The sequence below is a fragment of the Podarcis tiliguerta genome, assembly GCF_965153285.1.
Source record: "Podarcis tiliguerta genome assembly, chromosome: 6".
NCBI classification, from domain to species: Eukaryota; Metazoa; Chordata; class Lepidosauria; order Squamata; family Lacertidae; genus Podarcis; species Podarcis tiliguerta.
In genome coordinates this window covers 749,467-771,730 of record NC_139539.1, presented here as the reverse complement: position 1 = coordinate 771,730, position 22,264 = coordinate 749,467, and the positions used below count along the sequence as shown (strand labels likewise).

Here is a 22,264-nt window from a genome sequence, read left to right as displayed (position 1 = left end):
TTGGACTACTGCAATGCGCTCTACGTGGGGCTACCTTTGAAGGTGACCCGGAAACTACAATTAATCCAGAATGTGGCTGCTAGACTGGGGACTGGGAGCGGCCGCTGAGCCCACATAACACGGGTCCTGAGAGATCTGCATTGGCTCCCAGTACGTTTCCGAACACAATTCAAAGTGTTGGTGCTGACCTTGAAAGCCCTAAATGGCCTCGGTCCAGTATATCTGAAGGAGCGTCTCCACCCCCGTTGTTCAGCCGGAACACAAAGGTCCAGCGCCGAGGGCCTTCTGGCAGTTCCCTTCCTGCAAGAAGCAAAGCTACAGGGAACCAGGCAGAGGGCCTTCTTGGCAGTAGCACCTGCCCTGTGGAACTCCCTCCCACCAGATGTCAGAGAGATAAACAACAACCTGACATTTAGAAAACATCTGAAGGCAGCCCTGTTCAGGGAAGATTTTAATGTGTGACATTTTGATGTATTTTAAATCTTTGTTGGAAGCCACCCAGAGTGGCTGAGGAAACCCAGCTAGATGGGCGGGGTACAAATAATAATACATATTAATAATTATTATCTAGCCCACCCCCTGCAATGCAGGAATCACCATTCCTGGCCCCAGTTTCATCCTGCCCTCATGGCCCTATGGCTCTGCCTTTTCCCCCTACCCCATCCCTCAGTGACCCTTCCAATGAGCCTGGGGGGGGGGATGTGAAGAAGGTTTAATGCTGGGAATCCCTTTCTTAGTGTTTTTGGGACTGTGGCTCCGTGGCAGCAGGAAAGCAGCCTGGCCGGGCAACTGCCCCTTCTTCCTTTCTGTGCCTCTGACCAGCAGCGGCTCCATCCGCAACTAATCAGCTAATCTCTGCTAGTACTTTAAGCAACCCTGGAATTTGTTCTTGCAAGGGCTGTTATGCAACTCTGCTTCAGCCACAGAGTGTGTGGGGTTTGCAGGCAGGGGGTCCCGGTTCAGTCCCCAATGGCCTCTCCAGTGGGGGCTGGAAGGGGCTCCTTTGCCTGAAACCTGGGAGAGGAGCAGGCAATGCTGAAATGGCTGGAGCACTGCTCCAACGCAGCGCAAGGCAGCTTCCTGGGCCTCCTCTGTTCTTGAACGGTGTCTTGTTCTGAAGGGAGAGAAATGGGTTTGGCGGTTTATAAGGTTCCCCTCTCTGCCACTTTACTTCTCCAGTATGAGAGCCAGTGTGGTGTAGTGGTTAAGAGCAGTAGATTTGTAATCTGGGGAACCGGGTTTGCTTCCCCACTCCTCCACCTGCAGCTGCTGGGTGACCTTGGGCCAGTCACAGTCTCTCAGCCCTGATCACTCACCTCACAGAGTGTTTTTGGTGGGGGAGGAAGGGAAAGGAGAATGTGAGCCGCTTTGAGACTCCTTCGGGTAGTGATAAAGTGGGATATCAAATCCAAACTCTTCTTCTTCTTCTTCTTCTTCTTCTTCTTCTTCTTCTTCTTCTTCTTCTTCTTCTTCACCAGCTCCTTTCACTAAGTTTTGAAGAGAAATGGGAGGCAGGGATGCCTGCTAACTCAGATGACTTTAAAAGAGGGTTGGACAAAACAAAGGAGGAGAGGCTGGCCATGCTCCTGTCTCCACAGTCAGAGGCAGCGATGTTCCTGAATCCCAGTTGCTGGAAACCGCAGGAAGGGAGAGTTGCTCTTGTGCTCAGGTCTTGTGTGCTTTTCCCATGTTGGCATTTGCTGGCCCCTGTGAGATTCAGCCGTCACCGTCTGTGCCAACTTTTAAATGCTTGCTGAAAACTCCTATTAAGGACAATATGAATTAAAATGTAAAATACAACCAAGGTAACTAATTGTATCTGTAAATGAATATAGACAAACAACAAGACGTGTATATACAGAAATATTTATTTGTATATAGACACTGTACAGATAAAGTTGAAAGAAGAACAACAATATACAAAATCGATAAAGACAATGCGAAAAACTTAAGACACGACATAAAAAAGCCAGAAGAAGGAAGGAGGGAAGTCAACTCTTAGGAGTAAATGTAAATGTATTGTGTATATGTATAGTATGTAATAATAAAATCAATAAAGATTATCTTCAAAAAAGAAAACTCCTATTTCTCCAGGCCCGTGTAGGTGACTAAGAGCACATCTCCCACAATTGGTTTATTGATGCTTTTAACCGCTTTGCTTCTTAAAGTAGTTTTTAATACTTTTATTGTATGGTTTTTACATCTTTAATGTTGTAAACCACTTTGATATGTTTTGTGATTGAGTGGTATATACTTTTATAAAAGAATAATAGGTAATAGACTGGCCTCATCCAGCAGGCTCTTCTGAAACAACTCACTAAGCATTAGCAAAAAAAGGGCTAATGCTATTCTAGGCTGCATCCTTGGCAGTCCCCCCCCCCCCCCGCATTGCTGCACTGCTGGTCTCTTCCTACCTCTAGGGAAGACCTACAGGATTGAATTGATTCCACACCTTGTTCCCAACGCGGATCATCTTCCCTGGTGGGAGTGGGAATGTGCCATTTTGTGGTTAACCTCAAGTGCCAAAATGTCTGGGGGAGGCCCTGCCTTGGATGGGGCTTGTGAGATCAGAGTAAATATCGGGGGGTGGGGTGGGGTTGGTGGTGGACACACCTCCAAAACATTTGACGACAGCCCTATCACAGGTGAGAAGCTTTTTGAAATGGTAGCCAGATGATTCTCCAGCAATTTTATGGGTCAGCCAACATGCTAAGAATAGTGCAGATAAACGAGATGTCGGGGCTGAGAAATGTTTGCTTCCTTTTAGTACAAAGCTGAAATGGGACGTTAAAAAATGTCAAAGTGAAAAGTGGCCTCCCCCCCCCAGCAGTTTTGGGCTCCAATCAGCCTCAGCCCCCAGAGCTTGCAGGTGCTGCTCAGGTGTTCTTTGCTTTGAGCAAGGCCTGTGTGCTTGCTTCTGTGCATCCGAACTGTCTGCTCAACTCATTCAAGGATTCCCAAACTTTATCTGGCCTCACCCCCTTGGTTAAACTCATCCCTAGTGCCCCCTACCCTATTAAAAGCATTATTCAGAATAGTGGTTTGCACGACCCACCAGGGAAGACAATAACATTCAAAACAGTAACAAGTAATTGCACCTTAATTCAAAATGCAGTGAAGGCATTTTAATTAATTCAAGAAAATTGATGAGCTTGAGTTTTTCCTGCCACTTAGCGTCCCCCCCCCCCGGGTAATCCCTCCACCAACCAGCGGCACACCTGCCCACCTTGGAAAGCACTGCTGCTAATTCATTACAAGCAAAAATACACCATCACCACCAACGGCTTATTGCAGACAGTAAAAAATCCCCAGCACTGTGTTTTCACCGAAGCAAAACTCCTTTTTGTCCCCTCCACCTTTTCAGTGGCCTTTCCGCCTCGGGGCTTTTGCTCAGCCAGTGGCAGATTTAGCCCAGGAGGTCCAAGGTTTGGCCAAGGCTGAGCGTGCCAGAGGCCCCCGCCCTGGAAAGTACTGGCCAAGCCCGGAGCGTTTTCTTGAGGGCTGCCCTTCTGCAAGACGGCCTCCAGCTGGAAGATGCAGGAGGCAAAGGCTCAGAGCCCAAGGCAAACCGGCTGCGGGTGCAGGGACCACAGCAGGGCAGAGAGATGAGAGGCTTTGCAAACCAAAATAGCCGTGGACGAAATGACTCACTCTGGGAGGGCCAGGGGGGGAACAGCCCAGTCTCACCAGCCTTGCTCTGACCACAAGAGCCAGATTTGATGCAGGTGGGTCCCTGTGGGCTTCAATTTCTTCATTTGGATGTAGCAACGGGGAGGGAGGAACCGCTGCGGATGAGGCTGAGCCAAGAGCAAAAGAGTGGGGAATTAATGGAAGCCATTTCCCCCATCAAAATCCCCACCAGCTGATTTCCACCCCATGGAGGTGGTGGAAGAGATACTGGACTCCCATTATTATTATTATTATTGATGCTTGGGTTGCGAACGTGATCCGTGCGGGATGCATGTTCGCAACCTTCAGCGGCACTTCTGCATACATGCAGGTTGTAATTTGGCACTTCTGTGCAAAGCATGATTTAGCGCTTCTGCGCATGCTTGACCTCCGAAACCAGGAAGTAACCCGTTCTGGCACTTCCGGGTTTGGGAGCGTCCGTAACCTGAAAAAACGCAGCCTGAAGTGTCTGTAACCTGAGGTATGACTGTATTGTTACTATAACAATTTGGGGATATAGCTTTTAGGCAGAGGGCTAAGCAGATTCTCTGCCTCATGGCAGCTCCAAGCAAATTTCAAAACCCACAAGGAATAATAATAATAATAATAATAATAATAGGGAGACATTTCTAAGTCACATCCAGTGTGTAGTAGTTCTTGTAAACAGCTTTAGCAGATTGCAGAGCAGCGCACAGAGGGGGATGCAGCCGCCAAGTTGGATGCTTTCAAAATGGCCCCTTAAAAGAAGGGCCCTCGCAGCTCAGGGGCAAAGCATCCACTGCCAGCTGAAGGTCCCGGTCCGTGGCATCTCCAGACAGGGCTGGGCCAGAAATCCTGGAGAGCAGCTGCCACTCCATGTAGACAATCCTGAGCTGGATGGGTCAATGGCTTTGACTCAGGCGAAGGCAGCGTCCCTGAAGAGAAGCAGCAGCAGCAGCAGCAGCAGCAGCTGAGAAGGGTCAATATTTTCTCCCTCTTCCTATCGTAACTTTATTACTACTGGCGGATGACCATTGCTTCATTAATCTCCTTCTAAACTTCCATCTCTCAAGGCAGTTCGCATCCATCAAAAACCAGTCAAAACCCCTTTTGCTTTTAAATTATTTTTATTTTTTCATGCTTTTATTTTTTGTAATGTTGTAAACTGCTTTGACGTGCTTTTTGACTGAGCGATACAGTATATAAACGCCTTTATAAATAAAGTAAGATGCAAACAATAAACAGGCTTCTAACAAGACTAAAACCCTGGCCAGAGGACCCGCTTATCCAGACAGGGAAACCTTTTGGAAGAAAGATGTCTTCAATTGTTTCCCCAAACTGCAGGCTGTGGATAATGGAGGCTCCACAGAACAGGGGCAGCTGGACTACAAGCCCTGCTAAGGCCTGGGCTTCTGACATCTTTGGCAGGGAAGCCTCTCCTGCCGACTGACTGCTGTGATCAACTGGGTGTATAAGGGACGAGGCAATCTCTCTCTCTTTCTCTCTCCCCAGCAATCAGGTCCTGAGCTGCATAGGCACTTGAACTTGACATGCGGTGTGCAGTGACAGCCATTGCAAATCCCGCAAGTAGGGAGTTATATGCCTCAAAAGATTCCATCAACGGTGTCTCCGAAAAATTTTACACATCACTTGGGAAGACAGGCGAATTACGTAATGCCAGTGTACTGGAAGAAGCAAAGATCACCAGTGTGGAAGCAATGATTCTTCAACATCAGCTTCGTTGGACCGGTCAAGTTGTGTAGATGCCCGATTATCGTCTGCCGAAGCAACTACTCTATTCCGAACTTAAAAATGGAAAGCGTAATGCCGGTGGTCAACAAAAGAGGTTTAAAGACTCTCTCAAGGCAAATCTTAAAAATGTAGTATAAACACTGACAACTGGGAAACACTGGCCTGTGAGCGCTCCAGTTGGAGAACAGCCTTTGCCAAAGGTGTCCTGGGCTTTGAAGACACTCGAACTCAGGATGCAAGGGAGAAACATGCTGAGACGAAGGCACGCTTGGCAAATCCACACCGTGATCAACTCCTACGAGGGATTGCCAAAGAAGGAGAATATGCTGGCAGTAATTCCCCCCCACCAACAAGCTAGCTGTTGCGTTCTGCACCAGCTGCCGCCTCCGAATCGAGCCCAAGGGTAGCCCCACAAAGAGCACAGGGCAGGAACTCGACCGTGAGGTTACCAATGCAGGGCAAGGTCAAACTATGGGTAGGCAAACTAAGGCCTGGGGCCGGATCTGGCCCAATCGCATTCTCAATCCGGCCTGCGGACGGTCCGGGAATCAGCGTGTTTTTACATGAGCAGAAGGTGTCCTTTTATTTAAAATGCATCTCTGGGTTATTTGCGGGGCATAGAAATTCAATCATTTATTTTTTTCAAAATATAGTCCGGCCCCCCACAAGGTCTGGGGGACAGTGGACCGGCCCCCTGCTGAAGAAGTTTGCTGACGCCTGCCTTAAGCTATCGTGACAACGGACGGGGTACTGGGAAGGCTTTGCGTGATACCCCCCGCCCACATCTCGTATCTTGATTTCTTTTCGTCAATAAATGGAAACCAAGAGCTCAGTGACTCCTGAACTGTTTACTGACCCGAATATAAACAGACTGTGGAAGCTCCGCTTTTTCTGCCAACTTGCAGTCCGCCTGCAGCTGTTCTTTCCTCGAGGACGACCAGGGTTGCAACATTTAAAAGCCACCCAGACTTTTGCTCCCGTTAGCAAGTTCCAAATCCGTTTTTTCTAAGGGACTGCCCTGCCTCTGAGGGAGGAGGAGGAAAAACAGTTCACCCTCCTGGGTATCAGGAGCAGCTTCTTCAAAGGGTTCCGTAAAAATGCCCTATTGCCCTCCATTTCCTTTTGCACAGCAAATGTTTATGGCCCCATCTGAACACTGAGGGAGAGGCAGCGTATAAAAATAAGGTGTCCTTCTTTAAATCAACAGGGGTCCCCAATGAAATGAAACTGCCATCTGGATGCAGGAAAAAGCTCAGCCATCTTCATCTATTTATTATTTCATAAAATGTATACACCTCTTTGATTGTAAAAAAGCCCCCTCAAAGCAGTTTATTGGGGGGGGCATAAAATGATCCCTGAAAAAAGCAACAAAAAACCACCCCACCTTTCCATAAATTCCGGTAACACTAGGGAAAAGTTCAGCTACATTCATCTATTTATTATTTCATAAAATATATACACCTCTTGATTGCAAAAGCTCCCCTCAATGCAGTTTATATTAAAAAAAAACCCATAAAACGATCCCTGAAAAACTAACAACATTAATGTAAGGCTTACTAAAAGTTAAAATAACACTGGACTAAAACAGATTAAAACTCGCATTAGCTTTGTAAATATTTGGGCAGGCATGTCTAAACAAAAATGCTTTTTGCAGGTGTCGAAGGGAGTGCAGTTGAGTGTCTGGTGTCATGAGGCAGGGAGTTCCAAAGTGGAGTTGCTGCTGCCGTTTAGGGGTATAAACAATAAATTATTATTATTAATGAAAGGTTGAGTTCTTGCCCAGGCGTAAGGGGAATTAAGGAGCCCCTTCTGCAGGAGGCAGTGCACAAGGTACTGTTGGTGGGTCAGGCCCCCGTGCAGGTAAACCGCTCTGAGCTGCAGCTACCGGACCAGGTGCGCAGCCTGGGAGTCATTCTGGACTCACAGCTGTCCATGGAGGCGCAGGTCAATTCTGTGTCCAGGGCAGCTGTCTCCCAGCTCCATCTGGTACGCAGGATGAGACCCTCCCTGCCCGCAGACAGTTTCGCCAGAGTGGTGCATGTTCTGGTTATCTCCCGCTTGGACTACTGCAATGCGCTCTACGTGGGGCTACCTTTGAAGGTGACCCGGAAACTACAACTAATCCAGAATGCGGCAGCCAGACTGGTGACTGGGAGCAGCCACTGAGACCACATAACACTGGTCTGGAAAGACCTTCATTGGCTCCCAGTACGTTTCCGAGCATAATTCAAAGTATTGGTGCTGACCTTTAAAGCCCTAAACGGCCTCCGTCCAGTATCCCCGAAGGAGCTTCTCCACCCCCATTGTTCTGCCCGGACACTGAGATCCAGCACTGAGGGCCTTCTGGCGGTTCCCTCCCTGTGAGAAGTGAGGTTACAGGGAACCAAGTAGAGGGCCTTCTTGGTAATGGCTCCCGCCCTGTGGAACACCCTCCCTTCAGATGTCAAAGAGAACAACAACTACCAGACTTTTAGAAGACATCTGAAGGCAGCCCTGTTTAGGGAAGCTTTTAATGTTTAATAGCTTGGTGTATTTTAATATTCTGTTGGAAGCCGCCCAGAGTGGCTGGGGAAACCCAGCCAGATGGGTGGGGTATGTATGTATGTATAAATAAATAAAATAATGATAATAATAATAATTGAAAGGTCGAGTTCTTGCCCAGGCCTAAGGGGAATTAAGGAGCCCCTTCTGCAGAAGGAGGCGCTCAAGGGACTGTCGGTGAGTCAGGCCCCCTCGCGGGTAAACCGCTCTCAGCTTCTAGTTGCAACGCCTTGAACCTGACCCCGACTTGCAACAGCTGCTGCTGCAACCGGCCGTGCTGTGGCCCCGTCAGCACCGCAGTTCCACGGTACGGGCGCACTCTTCGCGGGGGGGAGTGGTGGTCCCCAACCTCTTTCGCGAATCGAGTTCTTCTCTGAGCGGCGCGCCCCGGACGGGATTCGAACTCGCCACCCGGAGACCCCGAGCGCGCCGCGTCTCCCCCCCCCCCCCGCCAGCCCAGCAGTGCGCCTGCGCCGCCCCGCCGCGCCCCCCGAGCGGCGCCTGCGCAGTGCTCCCTGCGGGGTGTGTCCGGCGCCTGCGCGCGGCCGGCCGCGGGTCCCGAAGACAAGATGGCGGCGTCGGCTGCCCGGGCGAGGCGGCGGCGGGAGGGCGGCGGCGAGCGGAGAGGCCCCCAGCAGCCCGGCGCCCCGGCCCCAGGTGAGGGCGGCGCGGCGCGGGCCCGGGAGGCGGCGCGCGGGGCGGCGGGGCGGGGGCGCGCGCGCGAGGGGGCGGGGGCGCGGCGGGCGGGGAGGAGGGGCCGCCCGGGGCGACGCCGCCGCCATCTTGGAAGGAGACGGGCGCGCGGCCGAGAGGGGCGGGAGCGCGCCTGGGTGTGTGTGCGCGGCTCGCCCTCCCTTCTTCTCCGGGGCGAGGGCGGCAGCGCCCCCTGGCGGAGGCTTCCCGGCGCCCCGGCCCGAAGAGCGGCGGGCTGCGGCTCCTCTCGCCCGCCGGGCCGGGAAGGGAGCGCCCGGGAGCCGCCTCGACGGAGCCGCCGCCGCCGCCTTCCGTCCCGCGGCCCGGCTTCCTCTCCGTCCGCGGCCGCTCTCCGTCCTGCTCTCCTGCCCGCCTGCCTCTCTCTGGCTGCTGCGCCGCTGGCCGCCGGGCTGCGCGGGGCGGCCCAGCCCCCGATCCACCCTCCCTGGGCCGCCGAGCCAATGGCTTCTCCCCGCCCGGCTCCTCCCTCCCTCGCTCGCTCGCTCGCTCACCGCCTCCTCCTTGCCTTGCAGCCCCGCAGCGCCCCGCCGGCCCTCGGCCCCAGGAGCCCCAAGGAGACCTGGCCCCGGCGCCCCGCACCAGCCGTGACTAGCAGCCCGGGGGGATCGTCGCCGTCGCCCTCGCCGCAGCTTCTGGTTCCTGGCGGAGGCCGCCCCCTGTGGGTATCTCCTCCTCCTCCTGCTCCTCCGCAGCCCATGGACCTTCCCGGTGTCTCCCAGGCGGCCGCCCTCCCATTAAAACGGGGCGCTGCTGTGCGCTGCACCCTCCAGAAGCTCCTCTGGTCTTCTGTTTTTCCTTCTTGCCGGCAGAGCCGTGCCCTCCGCTGTTGTCAAGGAAGGGAGGCTTAGATGCCCCACAAGCAGCACTCTCCCCACTTTGGGGATCTCCCCGTAGCCGGTGTCCAGAAGCATTTGCTGCCCCCAACGAAAGCCTCTTACAGGTTTCCCCCAGTGTACAGAGTCGTCCGACACACAAGTCAAGGTGCCTTTGCTCCTTCTCCCAAGGAATCCTGGGCGCTCTGGTTTGGGAAGGGTGCTGAGATCTCTGTGTTCAGGGCCCCAGCACCCTTTCCAAACAGCAGTTTTCTCAGTTTCCAGGAGGAATCCTTCTGTATCCCAAATAATTCCTTGGACTGGTCGGGCTCCAAGCTGCTGCTCCCAGTGCCCGTTTCCACACTCCAAATGGCTTCTCAACAGAGCAGAAAGCAGGAATGTTTCTCTGCCCTTGCCGCTTCTAAGCTGTAAGCTCCTTGGGGGCACGGCCTGGATTTTCAGAACATTTCAGTCTCTTACCATACTATGGCCCATGTACAATACCAGGTAGCTGTGCCCCGGTGGCAGTTCAGCCTTGTCAATAAGCCCTCAAAAGTTACGAGCTTTCTAAATAAACCCATTCTGGCTTGCTGGGATGTAGCAGAGGAGGGATCGAGACCTGCATTTCTCTGCTGTGTTTCTGTCCATCCATTAGCAGCCCACGTGGTTCCTTTGCTGGGCACAAAGGAGGGCTGAGTGCCAGCCTTGCCCCTCTTCTATTGCCACACTCCTTTGCCCACATACAATTCCTTTTCACCTCTGTCTGCCGGGCAAGTTCTTAAATACAGAGTTATGCTGATCCCTTTGGGGGCTAAAGGAGCAGGGGGTTCTGGGTGTCCATTGGCATAATTCCCTCTGTCCTGGGGCCAGGGGTATAACAGACTTGGGCACAAAGAGTGCTGCTGGCGGAATGTGGTTGGCGTTAGATGTGTGATCAGACGAAACCTTATTATGTGCTTAGGCAGCCCAAGGGTGTCCTCTGGCCACGGCTCCTGTCACTCCTGATGGTTGGCCTTGCTGCCTGAGGCTGCTGGGGGTTGGAGTCTGCAACAGGTTCTCCACCCCGATTCAGCCCCTCATGCACAATGCTCTGTTCTGACTGTTTAACTTTGATTGAGTTGATGGGAGGGGGCAAACAAGAGAGCATAAGGTCACCAATGGTACAGGTAGCCTAATGGAGATGTCCTTGCTCCCCGCCCAACACAGGCTTGCCTGTGTCTTAAATGGAACCATCACCTGGCTGCCTGAGCAGGTGTCTTGCGCAACCAAGCAGAGCTATTGAGGTTGCCTGGAGATCTGTAGTGGAACTCCTGCTCTGTTCTGCTACAACCAGGCTTCAAGAGCAGGCAAGTTCAAAGGGAAGCCCAGGCTGGTAGCCATGCTGAGTCATTTTCTTTTGGATACTGTTTGGACAGCAAAAGGAGACTCCCTGGGATGCACCCTTGAAGGACTCCTGCTCCCTCTCGGACTGAGCCTAGTGTCATACAGGCAAGGCAGATGCAGACAGCCCACCCGCCTGCCCTCGTGCCCTGCAGGGCACACTCATGCCTTGCAGTGTGCACACAGTCCGGCTGGTGTTCCTGGAGCGTGGCTTAAAACGATCAAAAGCTCTCAAGGCTCCAAGAGAACTTTCCCCCTGTGCCTCCAGATTGGGTTGGCCCCAGCCCAGGACTCAGTAGAAGGGATAGAATCATAGAATCATAGAGTTGGAAGAGACCACAAGGGCCATCGAGTCCAACCCCCTGCCAAGCAGGATTCCGTGGAGAAGATGGTATCTTGGTGATGCCTTAACAATAGGGGAAGGAGTCAGGGTTTGCGTGGCACGCAGGGCTTCTCAGCTCCTGCTCCAGCAGAATTCGGCAGCAGAGAGCGAATGGGCAGGAAGGGAGATGGCCTGGGGAGGACTGGCTGGCACCTCTCTTGATCTCCACCACATCCTTGCGTGGGGCTCTGTGCCCAACAGGCACCCTCTTGGTTGCTCATCCTGGCTTGTGCACAAATAGCCAGCCTACAGGCAGGGGGGTTTGTGGCCCAGAAGCTATAACTAGGGTGTCCCCTCCCCTTTGTACTAGTGCCCTATTGGTCATGAATGACCCTGCCGCCTTCCAGATGTGCTAACAGCCATCTTGGCTGGGGCTGATGGGAGCTGGAGTCCAGTGTCATCCAAAGGACCAGAGTTTATCTACCTTAGTCTGCAGGGTCTGGGCAAACAAATGCTCTTGTGGGTTTTTTGGTGTTCCCTGTCTTTGGGGCGCATGTGAGGTTTGCCTTTGGAGCCCCAAAACTCAGGTGTGTCTGCCTGTTTTGCCAGGCAGGCCCAAGAGGGCTGTGCATGCAAGAGCTCTTCCGGTCTGGACCAGTGGCTGTGCGAACAGGGCATTTTGTGACGGCGTTTCCTTCTGTCTCCTCCAGCGCAAATGGTGAGAAATGGCCCATGAGAACCACGGCAGCTCTGGGGAAGAAGCTGCTCTGATGAGCCACTCTCCCAGCACCTCCCACCAGAACCAGCCCAGCTCCCCCAAACCTGTCCGGCAGGTCCAGGATTTGCCAGGTACTTGTTTTTGAGTTAATTCTCATTCGCTTTTTACAATAAAACACTAATTGCATATCCATATAAAGAGATTCCTTCAAGTCTTGGGACTTCCGCCCACCCCTTCCCTGGAGTCCCATTTTGATCATATGACGCTGCACCTTCGCCAAACTCTCTTATATCAATCCATACTGTCCATGATGATGGTTACGCTACAAGTGAAATCAAAACCCTGCTCATGCTTCCATCTGTTTACAGTGGCCTCTGATTTGCCAGGTTCTTGTTGGCTGTTAGGAGAGCCCCGCGTGGCACGGGGGGGGGGGGGGCAGAAAGCAGGAAGGAAGCTGCATGTGGGCGCCCAGCCCCCGCTCCCCCAGCCAAGCCTTTCTGACCCAGAGCTCTAGGAATGCAGCCTGTGCTGGATGGGGTAGCACTCCCCCCAAGGACACAAGTTTGCCTCTTGGGCAGGCTCCAGGATTGAGCCCTCAGGTTTGTGCTGCAGCCAGGAGCTCATGTGCACAGTTGAAGCCAGGCTGCCAGCTGCCCTCGTTCCTTGAGGTGCCTGATTCGGCCACCGTGAGACACGCCTTGGTGGCGTCCCTTTTGGAATGCTATAACACGCTCTGTGTGGGGCTGCCTTTGAAAAGGGCTCAGAAACTTCCAACTGGCTCCAAGAGCTGCAAGCAGATGGCTGACCAGGGCTGGTTATAGGGAGCAGACGCCTCCCTTGCTAGAGCAGAACCACGGGCCTGTTTCCAGGCACAATTCAAAGTGCTCACTATGACCCCTCAAGCCCTGCATGGCGAGCTGAACCTGCCTGGGACCCCGGATCTTCAGGAGAGGCCACTTCTCTCAGTTCCCCCTGGGTGGGGACACGGGAGGGGGCCTTCTCCGTGGCGACTGAGCCAAGATTCTGGGACTCCCTCCCTGGAGAAGCCAGACCAGCCTCCTCTTTGCTGTCCTTCTGCTGGAAGGTGAAGACCTCCTTGTTCCAAAAGGCTTTTTGATGAAAGGCCTGGCGCCATGCTGTTTTTATCGCAATTATTTGTACCTTTTAAACAGATTTCATGCGCGTATGTAGTTCTATCAACGTTTAATTGTTTTTTATTTATTGCTTTTTTGGTTTTTAGCGATTCTTGTTTTTTTATCTGTAAGCAGCCTTGAGTCCCAGGGCACAAATGAATATCTAACAGTAGTGCTAACAGCTCTTCTTCTGCTGTCCCCCAGATGAGCTGGTGCAGGCCGGCTGGGAGAAGTGCTGGAGCAAGCGGGAGAGCCGCCCCTACTACTTCAACCGCTTCACCAACCAGTCGCTCTGGGAGATGCCGCTTTTGGGGCAGCACGACGTCATTGTGAGTCGGCTGTTGAGCGAGAGAGCGGGCGGAGAGGGGGGGGTGGAGGGCTCCTGGTGGCCTAACTCTTCTCTTTCTGGGCTTTCTAGTCTGACCCTCTGGGCCTGAACGCCACCCCGATGCCTGCAGAAGGGGCAGTGGGCGATGCGGCTGCTGCAGCTGCTGCAGCTACTGCTGCCACTGCTGCCGCGGCCGCCGCTGCTGCTGCCGCCACTTCTGAAAACAAGACGCGAAAGCGGAGACTCTCTGAGGAGGTTCAGCCCAGCGGCAACAGCGTGAAGAAGCCCAAGGTAGGCCTGGTGGGCACCGAAGGCTCCCCAGGTGTGGGAGGAGTTTGCCTTTGGGGATTCAGTACAGAGGCTTCAAGCAGATTCCCACTTGGCCAGACTTCTCTTCAGAAATGCATCACTGGGCAGAGTCCACAAGGGCCTCCATTAACACACAGGCTATAAAGGAAAAGGACATCATCCAGGCTGTTGATACTCCCGGCAGCCCCCTCCTGACACCCCAGGACCTCCCCCCATGCAACCTTCCAAGTCCATGGAAACACTTGCTCAACCCAAGCTTTTTTGCTGTACATGCAGAGCCCTCCTTGCATCTTATCTGGAGCTGCTTTTCATGCTTCTAACACTCTGCCTTAGGCTCCTCCCAAACCGGTTTCTGCCAGTTTTGTGGCCAGACCGTACTTCTGCCTCCTGATAATGGGTTTGGCAGAATTTCCACACCAGTCAGACTGAAGCTTGAACGGCGTTTCTCCCCTAGGTGGCAGGCAGGGCTGCTTCTGTTTCTTGCAGAAACTTCTGAAGAAACTTTCTTGCAGAAACTTGCAGAGCCTTTCAGAGCAGAGGGAACCAGGCCAAATGGGTGTGGCTTGTTCCCCGGAAACGGGGGCTGGCTGGCTGGCTGTTCAACTTCTTGGCAGGAAGCAGCTGTCTGCAGACACGTCTCCCTGTGGGTTGAAGTCGTCAGGGGCAGCTGGGCATCCCTGGCGGGAGCACCTCCTCTTCTTAATATTTATTGGTATCCAAATTGACCGGGTGCTTTTCTGCTCCCTTATTGTCCTGCCCTTATCTTATTCCTTGTGGGAGGAACCAAGAGATCTCTGGGAGCAATTTTGATTCAGTTCCGTCCCTTGCAATAAGAGGAGAGATGGGTGTTGCCCTGGCCAGCCTGGCCTTGGCGCTGCCCCCTTTCCCAAGGTGACCTGGGGTTTCTCACTTTCAGGTGGATGTCCCGGCAAACGCCCCTACTCAGCCAACACCCAACTCCTCCAACGCCCCTGGGGCGGCTCTGCTGAAGATGTTTGGTGTCTCTCCTGAAGACAAGCAGGCGGCTCTTTTGCGACCCACCGAGTGAGTGGCGTCCGCCTGCTCTGCCCCCGGAGGGGACTGGTGTGGAGGTGGGCTCTGGGCAAGGGACTTGGGCGCTGCTGAGCCCCACCCACAGCGACCAGGCAGTTCACAGCCTGCTGTTCTCCCCCCGCAGAGTGTACTGGGACTTGGACATCCAGACCAACGCCGTGATCAAGCAGAGGGCGCCCTCGGAGGTGCTGAGCCCCCACCCGGAAGTGGAGCTCCTCCGGTCCCAGCTGATGCTGAAGCTGCGCCAGCATTACCGGGAGCTCTGCCAGCAGCGAGAGGGTGAGTTCTGCCTGCAAGCTTCCCGCCCCCTTTTCCCTAGACGCCTGCCTCGTGCTGGGCACTTCTTCCCAGAGCCCACAGCCTGCCTCCCTCCCCTCCCCAGGGATCGAACCTCCACGGGAATCCTTCAACCGCTGGATGCTGGAGCGGAAGGTGGTGGACAGAGGGACGGATCCTTTGCTGCCGAGCAACTGTGAACCGGTCGTGTCTCCTTCCATGTTCAGAGAAATCATGAATGACATTCCCATCAGGTACTGCTGGCAGGTGGTGCTCCTAAGGTGGGAGGGAGAAGGAGGGTCCCTGGGAGTCTCCTCCAAATTCTTTGTTACGCAAAGGCCAGTTGCTGAAAATCGAAGGAGGGGAGAGTTGCTGTTTTGCTCAGCTCCTGCCTCTAGGCTGCTGGGCCAGGCGGGCCGTTGGCCTGATCCAGTCAGCTCTACTTGGGGCATTTGTGCTCAGGGGTTCCCTACCCCTGTCTTCGCAGCAGTGGCTCTCTGGGGTTGGACTCCGACGGACTCTCCTTCCTCGGAGGTCTTCACGCAGAGGTTGGGTGGCCCCCTGCCTGGGATTCTTTAGCTGTTGTTCCTGCATTGCAGGGGGTTGGGCTAGATGACCCTTGGGGTCCCTTCCAGCTCTCCAATTCTGTGGTTCCGCCTTCTTACCTGTCCTGCAGATTGTCCCGCATCAAGTTCCGGGAGGAAGCCAAGCGGCTGCTCTTCAAATACGCTGAGGCTGCAAAGAGGCTCATTGAGTCCAGGTGGGAACCTTGGCATTTCTGTCCTTGTTGTCGTTCAGGGAGTATGAAGCTCAAGAGGGGGAGGGGGCAAGGGTCTGGCGGGCTTGCAAAAATCAGTGCAAAATGGGCGAGGCTGTGTGTGTGTGTGTGTGTGTGTGTGTGTGTGAAGGAAAGCAAGCAGCATGATTAAAAGGAAGGAGAGTCAGGCCACTCACCAGAAACTGTGCGGTGGAGGAAGGTCGCGAGAAAAAGGGAAGTAGCCAAAAGGCGGAGCACTGAGAGAGAGAGAGCAGGATGTGTTTAAAGCAGTTGCTGAGTCCTTGTTCAGTTTTAAAGGCGGGGAGAAGAGTTGGGTGCTCTGTTGGCCACGGGGTTCAGCCATGTTGCCCTCTGTGTGCTGCAGGAGCGCCTCCCCAGACAGCAGGAAGGTGGTGAAGTGGAACGTGGAGGACACCTTCAGCTGGCTGCGACGGGACCACTCCGCCTCAAAGGAAGACTACATGGTCAGTTGCCTTTTGCAGGGGCAGAGCCCCCTCCGGGTATGTGTGTCCCCCTGTCTGCACCAGGGGGCACTCCAGCATGTGTAACAGCCCTCCCTGCCCCCCCAGGACCGCCTGGAGCACCTGCGCAAGCAGTGTGGGCCCCACGTGTCGGCGGCAGCCAAGGACTCGGTGGAGGGCATTTGCAGCAAGATCTACCACATCTCTCTGGAGTACGTCAAGCGCATTCGTGAGAAGCACCTGGCCATCCTCAAGGAGCACAACATCTCTGGTAGGCGCAAGCAAGAGGAAACGTGAGCCCGGGTGGTGTTGTCGTCAAGAGCGTTGGATTCAAATCCCGTGCTTGGCGCTGAACCTCAACCGGGAGAGCCATGTGTGCCTCCTTGCTCTCCTTGGTGGGATAAACAATAACAGCGCATCCATCCTAAATCAATCAGCTGCTTACCCTGGCTGAGGCTGCAGACTCCCGGCCGCTTTTTGTGTTGGGGGGAACTGGGTCAGGGGCCCTTGGACTGGGGTGGGAGCTGCCCCTTGCCCTGCGTCCGCCAGCCGGCGTGGGCGTGGCCCGGGTGGCCCTAACTCCTCCCCTCCACCTGCAGCGGAGGCAGAGACTCCGGAGGTGCAGGACCGGCTCGTCTACTGCTACCCGGTGAGGCTGGCCGCCCCTTCCCCCCCGCTGCCAAACGTGGAGATCCACGTGGAGAACAACGTGGTGTGCGTCCGCTACAAGGGAGAGATGGTGAAAGTCAGCCGCAGCTACTTCAGCAAGCTGGTAGGTGGCAGCAAGGAGAGGAGAGTGAGATGGGGGGGGGGGGTGTGGATAGTGTCAGGGTCAGGCCACCCACCCACACCCTTTGCATCCCGGCATCACCTTCTCCCCCTCTGCTCTTCCTCAGTGGCTGCTTTATCGGTACAGCTGCATTGACGACTCGGCCTTTGAGCGCTTCCTGCCGAGAGTGTGGTGCCTCCTCCGCAGATACCAGGTATGCCCTGCCCTGCTGAGCTTGGGCTGATGGGTGCAGGTGGGGGGCTGTCTCTCCAGGCTGGTGGGCCAGGTGTCCCCTCAGTCGGCTGAGGAGCTTCCCTGGGCAGATGCCTGTGACCCTGGCGAGACCACCGGGCCCTGGGCTCTTGCGGGGCTTAGGGGCTCGGAGCAGGTGGCTCGGGGTTTCACTTTAAGGGCGATCCAGTAATGAACCCTCTCCTTTGCTCTCCCCCCAGATGATGTTTGGCACCGGGCTCTACGAGGGGACCGGCCTGCAGGGGGCGCTCCCGGTGCACATCTTTGAAGCCCTGCACAAGCTCTTTGGCGTGAGCTTTGAGTGCTTTGCCTCCCCCTTGAACTGCTACTTCAAGCAGTATTGCTCGGCCTTTCTGGACACAGACGGCTACTTCGGCTCGAGGGGGTGAGTGCCAGAAGGGGGCTGGCGGGAGCCCAAAGAGGCTTGGGGTGCCCTAAGGGGGAGAGGAGGAGGAGGAGGAAGGACAGACAGGGGTCCCTGCCTGCTGTGTTAGACTGAGGTCGCCCGTGGCTTTGGTTGTGGGTTCGGGGGTTGGGTATACCTTCCCCCAAGTTCTTTCTGCCTCCCCTTCCCTCACGGGCCTTGCTGCATCTCTCTCCTTCAGTCCCTGCCTGGATTTCTTCCCCATCAGTGGCTCGTTTGAGGCAAACCCTCCGTTCTGTGAGGAGCTGATGGATGCCATGGTGTCCCACTTTGAGGTACGCTCCCCCCTTGGGGCTGTTGCTTTGCTACAAGGTCACATGGCCTCCCTGGTCCGTCCTTCTGGCTTCACTGTCGGGTGGGGTCTTCCTTTCTCCCCCCCCCCGCCCTTCCCCACACATCTGGAGCGCCACTCGCCCCTTGCCCACGAGGCTGAGGGTGCTTGTTCTTCTCCGCTGCCTTAGAAGCTGCTGGAGGCCTCCAATGAGCCCCTGTCCTTCATCGTCTTCATCCCAGAGTGGCGGGATCCTCCCACGCCGGCCCTCACGCGCATGGAGCAGAGCCGGTTCAAGCGCCACCAGCTCATTCTGCCCGCCTTCGACCACGAGTATCGCAGCGGCTCCCAGCATGTCTGCAAAAAGTAAGCTGAGAACCCCAAGCCTGCCGCTTCTTTCTCCCCTGCCCCCGTCACCCAGATGCGGTGAGCGGAATGCAATCTCTTTAGCAGAAGAAATGCAAGCTGGCAGTAGAGGATCTGAAAAGAATTCCAGGAGCGCATTGCTAAAAACGTAGAAGACCAGCAACAAAACAAACCTTTCAATACCTTAGTAGCAGGAGGCTCGTCAAGGAGGCAGTTTAGACCTTTGGAAGAAAGGCCACTGAAGGGGGCAGAAGTAGGTTGCAGAGAAGCGATCTTTACACCTGTCTTCCCTGCCGAATCTGCAGGCCCGACTCCTGCGCCTGAGCCTAACCTTCACAGCAAGGGAGTCGTGAGTCAGGATATGGATGGGGGCAGAGAGTTCTTAACTCGAGTGTGAAATCGCTGCTCTTCTAACAACTATGTAACTTGTCCCCTAAGATTGGCCTCTGTGGCCGAGGACTAATGAGTTACCAATGCCACACCTTTTTTAAAGGGGTTGCAAAGAGGGGGAATTAGGGGCTAGTTAGCTTTACATCTGTTCTGGAGAATCTGGTGGAAAACGTTAAAGGTAGAATTGCCAAGCATACCGAAGAACAAGCCTTGCTGAAGAAGAATGAGCATGGCTTCTCCATGGGCAAGTCTGCTCTCGCTAACCTATTGGAATCGTTCAAAACTGTCAACAGGTCTGTCAACAGAGGCGATCCAGTTGGCACAGTGTACTTGCACTTTGAGGAAGCTTTTGACAAAGTGCCTCTTGGCTAATGGTTGATGTTGTTATTTTACTTACACCCTGCCTATCTCGCTGGGTTTCCCCAGCCACTCTGGGCGGCTCTCAACAGAATTAAAAGCACAATAAAACATCCTACATTAGAAACGTCCCTAAACAGGGCTTAGAAGTCATAGAATACCAGGCCAAGTCAGCTTGTGGATCAGGAACTTGTTAACCCACAGAAAGCGGAGAGCAGGGGATTTTGAGCGCCCTTCCAAGCTGCAGGCTCTTTTCAGGGGTGCTTCACCCCACAGCTCTTCTCTTCCCTGAGGTGAAGGTGGTGGCTGCCCCCGCCAGTTGGCCACCGACAGAAGGAGGAGCCCCCTGTCTGGTCTGGCCATCTCTCTTCCAGCCTTGTCACCTGAGATCCCTTTGACAGCAGGTTTCAGGGACTGAACTGGATGTGCTCCATGAGGCCAAGCTGCATCTCCCACCACCCCTGGCTGTTGGCCGGGGCTGATGGGAACTGGAGTCCAGCTCTGTGTCCCTCTTCAGTTGCTGCATTATGACCCGAGGGGCAGCTCTGACCGCCCGTCTTCTCTTCCAGGGAGGAGATGTACTACAAAGCTGTTCACAACACCGCTGTCCTCTTCCTGCAAAACAACTCCGGCTTCGCCAAGTGGGAGCCCAGCGCAGAGAGACTGCAGGAGCTCGTCACGGCCTATAAGCACTCGGGGCGGACCCTGGCGTCGTCTGCCTCCTCCTCCTCCTCCTCGTCTTCCTCTTCAGCTTCAGAGAAGGAGCGAGAGACAGTTCAGGACCAGAGCACCAGCCGGGAGACCACCCCGAACTAGCGCACTCCTGGCTGGGCTGACGGGCGGCGGCGGTGGGAGAGGACTCTGCTCCCAAGGGAGGGGGAGGGGGCTGGCCCCACAGTGCTGGAGGCGGGGATCAGCTCCTCCGCAACGCCTGCCTTCCTCTCCAGCCCCGCAGGCCCTTCCTCCTCCCTCCCTGGGGGGCGTTCCCCCGCCCCCGGATGCTCCACGCAGCAGTGGCAGGACCGGCTCCTGGCCTCCTTGAGGCGTGCTGGGCGAGGAGGTGCCTGCCGCCCACGTCGTAGCTCCCCCACGGACCCCACGGGGCAGGCGGGACGGACAGCGAGCGGGGTGAGGGTCTGGCTGTTGGAGGCCAAGGGGTGGCCCAGGGCTGCAGCCGGACGTGGGCAGTCTTCCGCGAGGGGAAAGGAGCACGAACAGAGGGAAGCTGGCGGCGCCGTGCCCTGCGGTGTCCTTTGCGCTGCTCCAGCCGTGTGTCTATACTGTAAATACATGTCCGTGTGGCGACTCCGCAAGGCCATGCCGCCTCCTCCTCCTCCTCCCCTCTTTCCTTCCCCAGCTGTACCAGTTGCGTGTTTTCACCGAAGCTGTTTACTGTAACCTGTGGGGCAAGGCCGCCCCCCTTTGTGTGTGTACAGAGGTCTTGGCTGCCATTTTTGTAGTCGTCGCAGTTTTTATCCGAGGCTCCGGGCTTCCTTGGAGACCAGCAGAGGGGTTTTGTGTTTTTTAAAGGATTTTAATTTAACAGTGCTAACCGTTTTATTACTTTTATCAACAGAGCAAAGGAAAAGTCTATTTTTGATTTTGTTTCCCAGTTCTTAGGAACATTAAAACCAGCATTACGGTGCCCCCCAGGCCTTGGCTGCTTTTCCTATGTTAGCTTGAGTTCGGGAACGGTAGCTCACAAGGTGCTGATCCTGTAGAGTTGAAACCACAGGAAGCTTGGAAGTGGTAAAGGTGTCTCTTGTGCTTGCTAGATGAGAGGACAAGCTGTGTGTTTGTGTGCGTAAAAGGGGGGGGTGTACCTCTTGTTCTTCCTGCTCCTCCTGCTCAGCTGACGTGCAGGAGTTGCCTTGATGCTGCAGAAAAGACAAGGGTGTGTGGATGTTGGTGTAACTGACACTAGCATCCTAAGTGGCTCAATAGACAACATCTCTTTCGGTCCAGAGACCAGGATCTCTTTCACATGCAAAGGTTGTTCATGTCTCCTCCTCTGCTCAGCTTCTGCACCATCAGCTGCATCCAGCAGCAATAAGTTTGGGAAGGTTTTGTCTTGTTTTTTGCTTGAACCATTGAAACCTGTTAGTGGGCAGCCACTCAAGCCCTGCTTGGCGATGGCTAGACGGAAGACTTGTTGACTGCAAACACAATCCAGGCCTGCAGTGATTTTGAGAGCAAATGTCAAGCTCTGGGCTTTGTGACAGTCTTAAGCAGTCGGGTGCTTCCCTCTGAAGGCACGCCCTGGCTCTTGGCGTGCTTCTGCAAGGCGGCAAATTCTTCTTTTCAGCCAGCTGCTCCCTGGACATGAAAGAACCCTGCCTCTCCCCCCCCCCCCCCAAAGTGCTGGAAATAGCATCCTGGCTGCCCCAGAAGTCCTTCAGGGCAGGGGGGGTTTAAAGCCTCCCCTCCCACCCCTGTCACTTTGGTGTAGTCCTAGTATCATAGAATCGTGGAGTTGGGTCTCTGAGGGTCATCTAGTCCAACCCCCTGCAATGCAGGAATCTCAACTAAAGTATCAAGACAGATGGCTACCCAACTTCTGCTTTATTTTTATTTTTCTTAATAGTTTTTATTAAACTTTACATTTTTATATTCAACACAATCATCATTCTTACAAAAAACCATATGCAAATCCCAGTCTCCCCCCCAACCACTGTCTTCCCTCAACTTCCTCTTCTGGTTCTCTAAATATTTGTTTCTTCAGCTTATTTTGTTCTACCTTAATTTGTAATCTTTTAGCTAAATATTGTTGCATTCACATCATTTTTATACCGTATTTCCCAAATTACATCTTACGCTTTATTATTTTCCCAATTATTGCCTCTTAACTTTTATGCTTGTTTTCTTAATTGCGAGTGCTTAGTCAAACCCTGCTAGTGAGTCTACTTCTTTACAGTGTTTCGGTAGGTACATCATAAATGGTTCCCAGTCTTTTTTAAAATCTCTATTGTCTTTGTCTGTTGTTTTCGAGTAAGCTTCGCCATTTCAGCATAATCCATCAGTTTTACTTGCCATTCTTCTTTCATATCTTCTCGTCTTTCCATTTTTGGGCTAGTAATGTCCTAGCTACTGCTGTAGCGTAAGTGAATGGTTTCTTCCACTCTTTTGGTAAGTCTTGACCTGTAATGCCTATCAAGAAAGCTTCTGGTCTTTTAACAAAAGTTATCTTAAACATTTTTTTTCATTTCATTG

At 54.0% G+C, this 22,264-nt stretch overlaps 1 protein-coding gene and 1 long non-coding RNA gene across 4 annotated transcripts; one reads left to right on the top strand and one right to left on the bottom strand.

Annotated features, from left to right (window-relative positions):
• Nucleotides 1–1,335: 1,335 nt before the first annotated feature.
• LOC310680770 lies at nucleotides 1,336–9,248 on the bottom strand. The gene is made up of 3 exons (XR_014512927.1): nucleotides 9,147–9,248; nucleotides 1,476–1,763; nucleotides 1,336–1,424 (listed from the first exon to the last, which is right to left on the bottom strand). It is a non-coding gene; the product is annotated as an uncharacterized lncRNA (long non-coding RNA).
• PCIF1 (phosphorylated CTD interacting factor 1) lies at nucleotides 9,187–20,705 on the top strand. 3 transcript variants are annotated; one of them, XM_083447369.1, is made up of 16 exons: nucleotides 9,187–9,313; nucleotides 11,880–12,018; nucleotides 13,225–13,349; nucleotides 13,439–13,639; nucleotides 14,574–14,701; nucleotides 14,835–14,989; nucleotides 15,093–15,240; nucleotides 15,663–15,746; nucleotides 16,129–16,228; nucleotides 16,334–16,496; nucleotides 16,825–16,997; nucleotides 17,122–17,208; nucleotides 17,447–17,631; nucleotides 17,852–17,945; nucleotides 18,132–18,307; nucleotides 19,624–20,705. In XM_083447369.1, the coding sequence occupies exons 2-16, from the start codon at nucleotides 11,895–11,897 to the stop codon at nucleotides 19,868–19,870; spliced, it is 2,190 nt and encodes a 729-aa protein (XP_083303495.1). In that variant the 5' UTR covers nucleotides 9,187–9,313; nucleotides 11,880–11,894; the 3' UTR covers nucleotides 19,871–20,705. The 3 variants fall into 3 exon arrangements, with proteins under 3 accessions (XP_083303495.1, XP_083303496.1, XP_083303497.1); XM_083447370.1 differs by having other exon boundaries at nucleotides 9,246–9,636; XM_083447371.1 differs by lacking the exon at nucleotides 9,187–9,313 and adding an exon at nucleotides 9,662–11,142 and having other exon boundaries at nucleotides 11,218–12,018.
• Nucleotides 20,706–22,264: the final 1,559 nt, after the last annotated feature.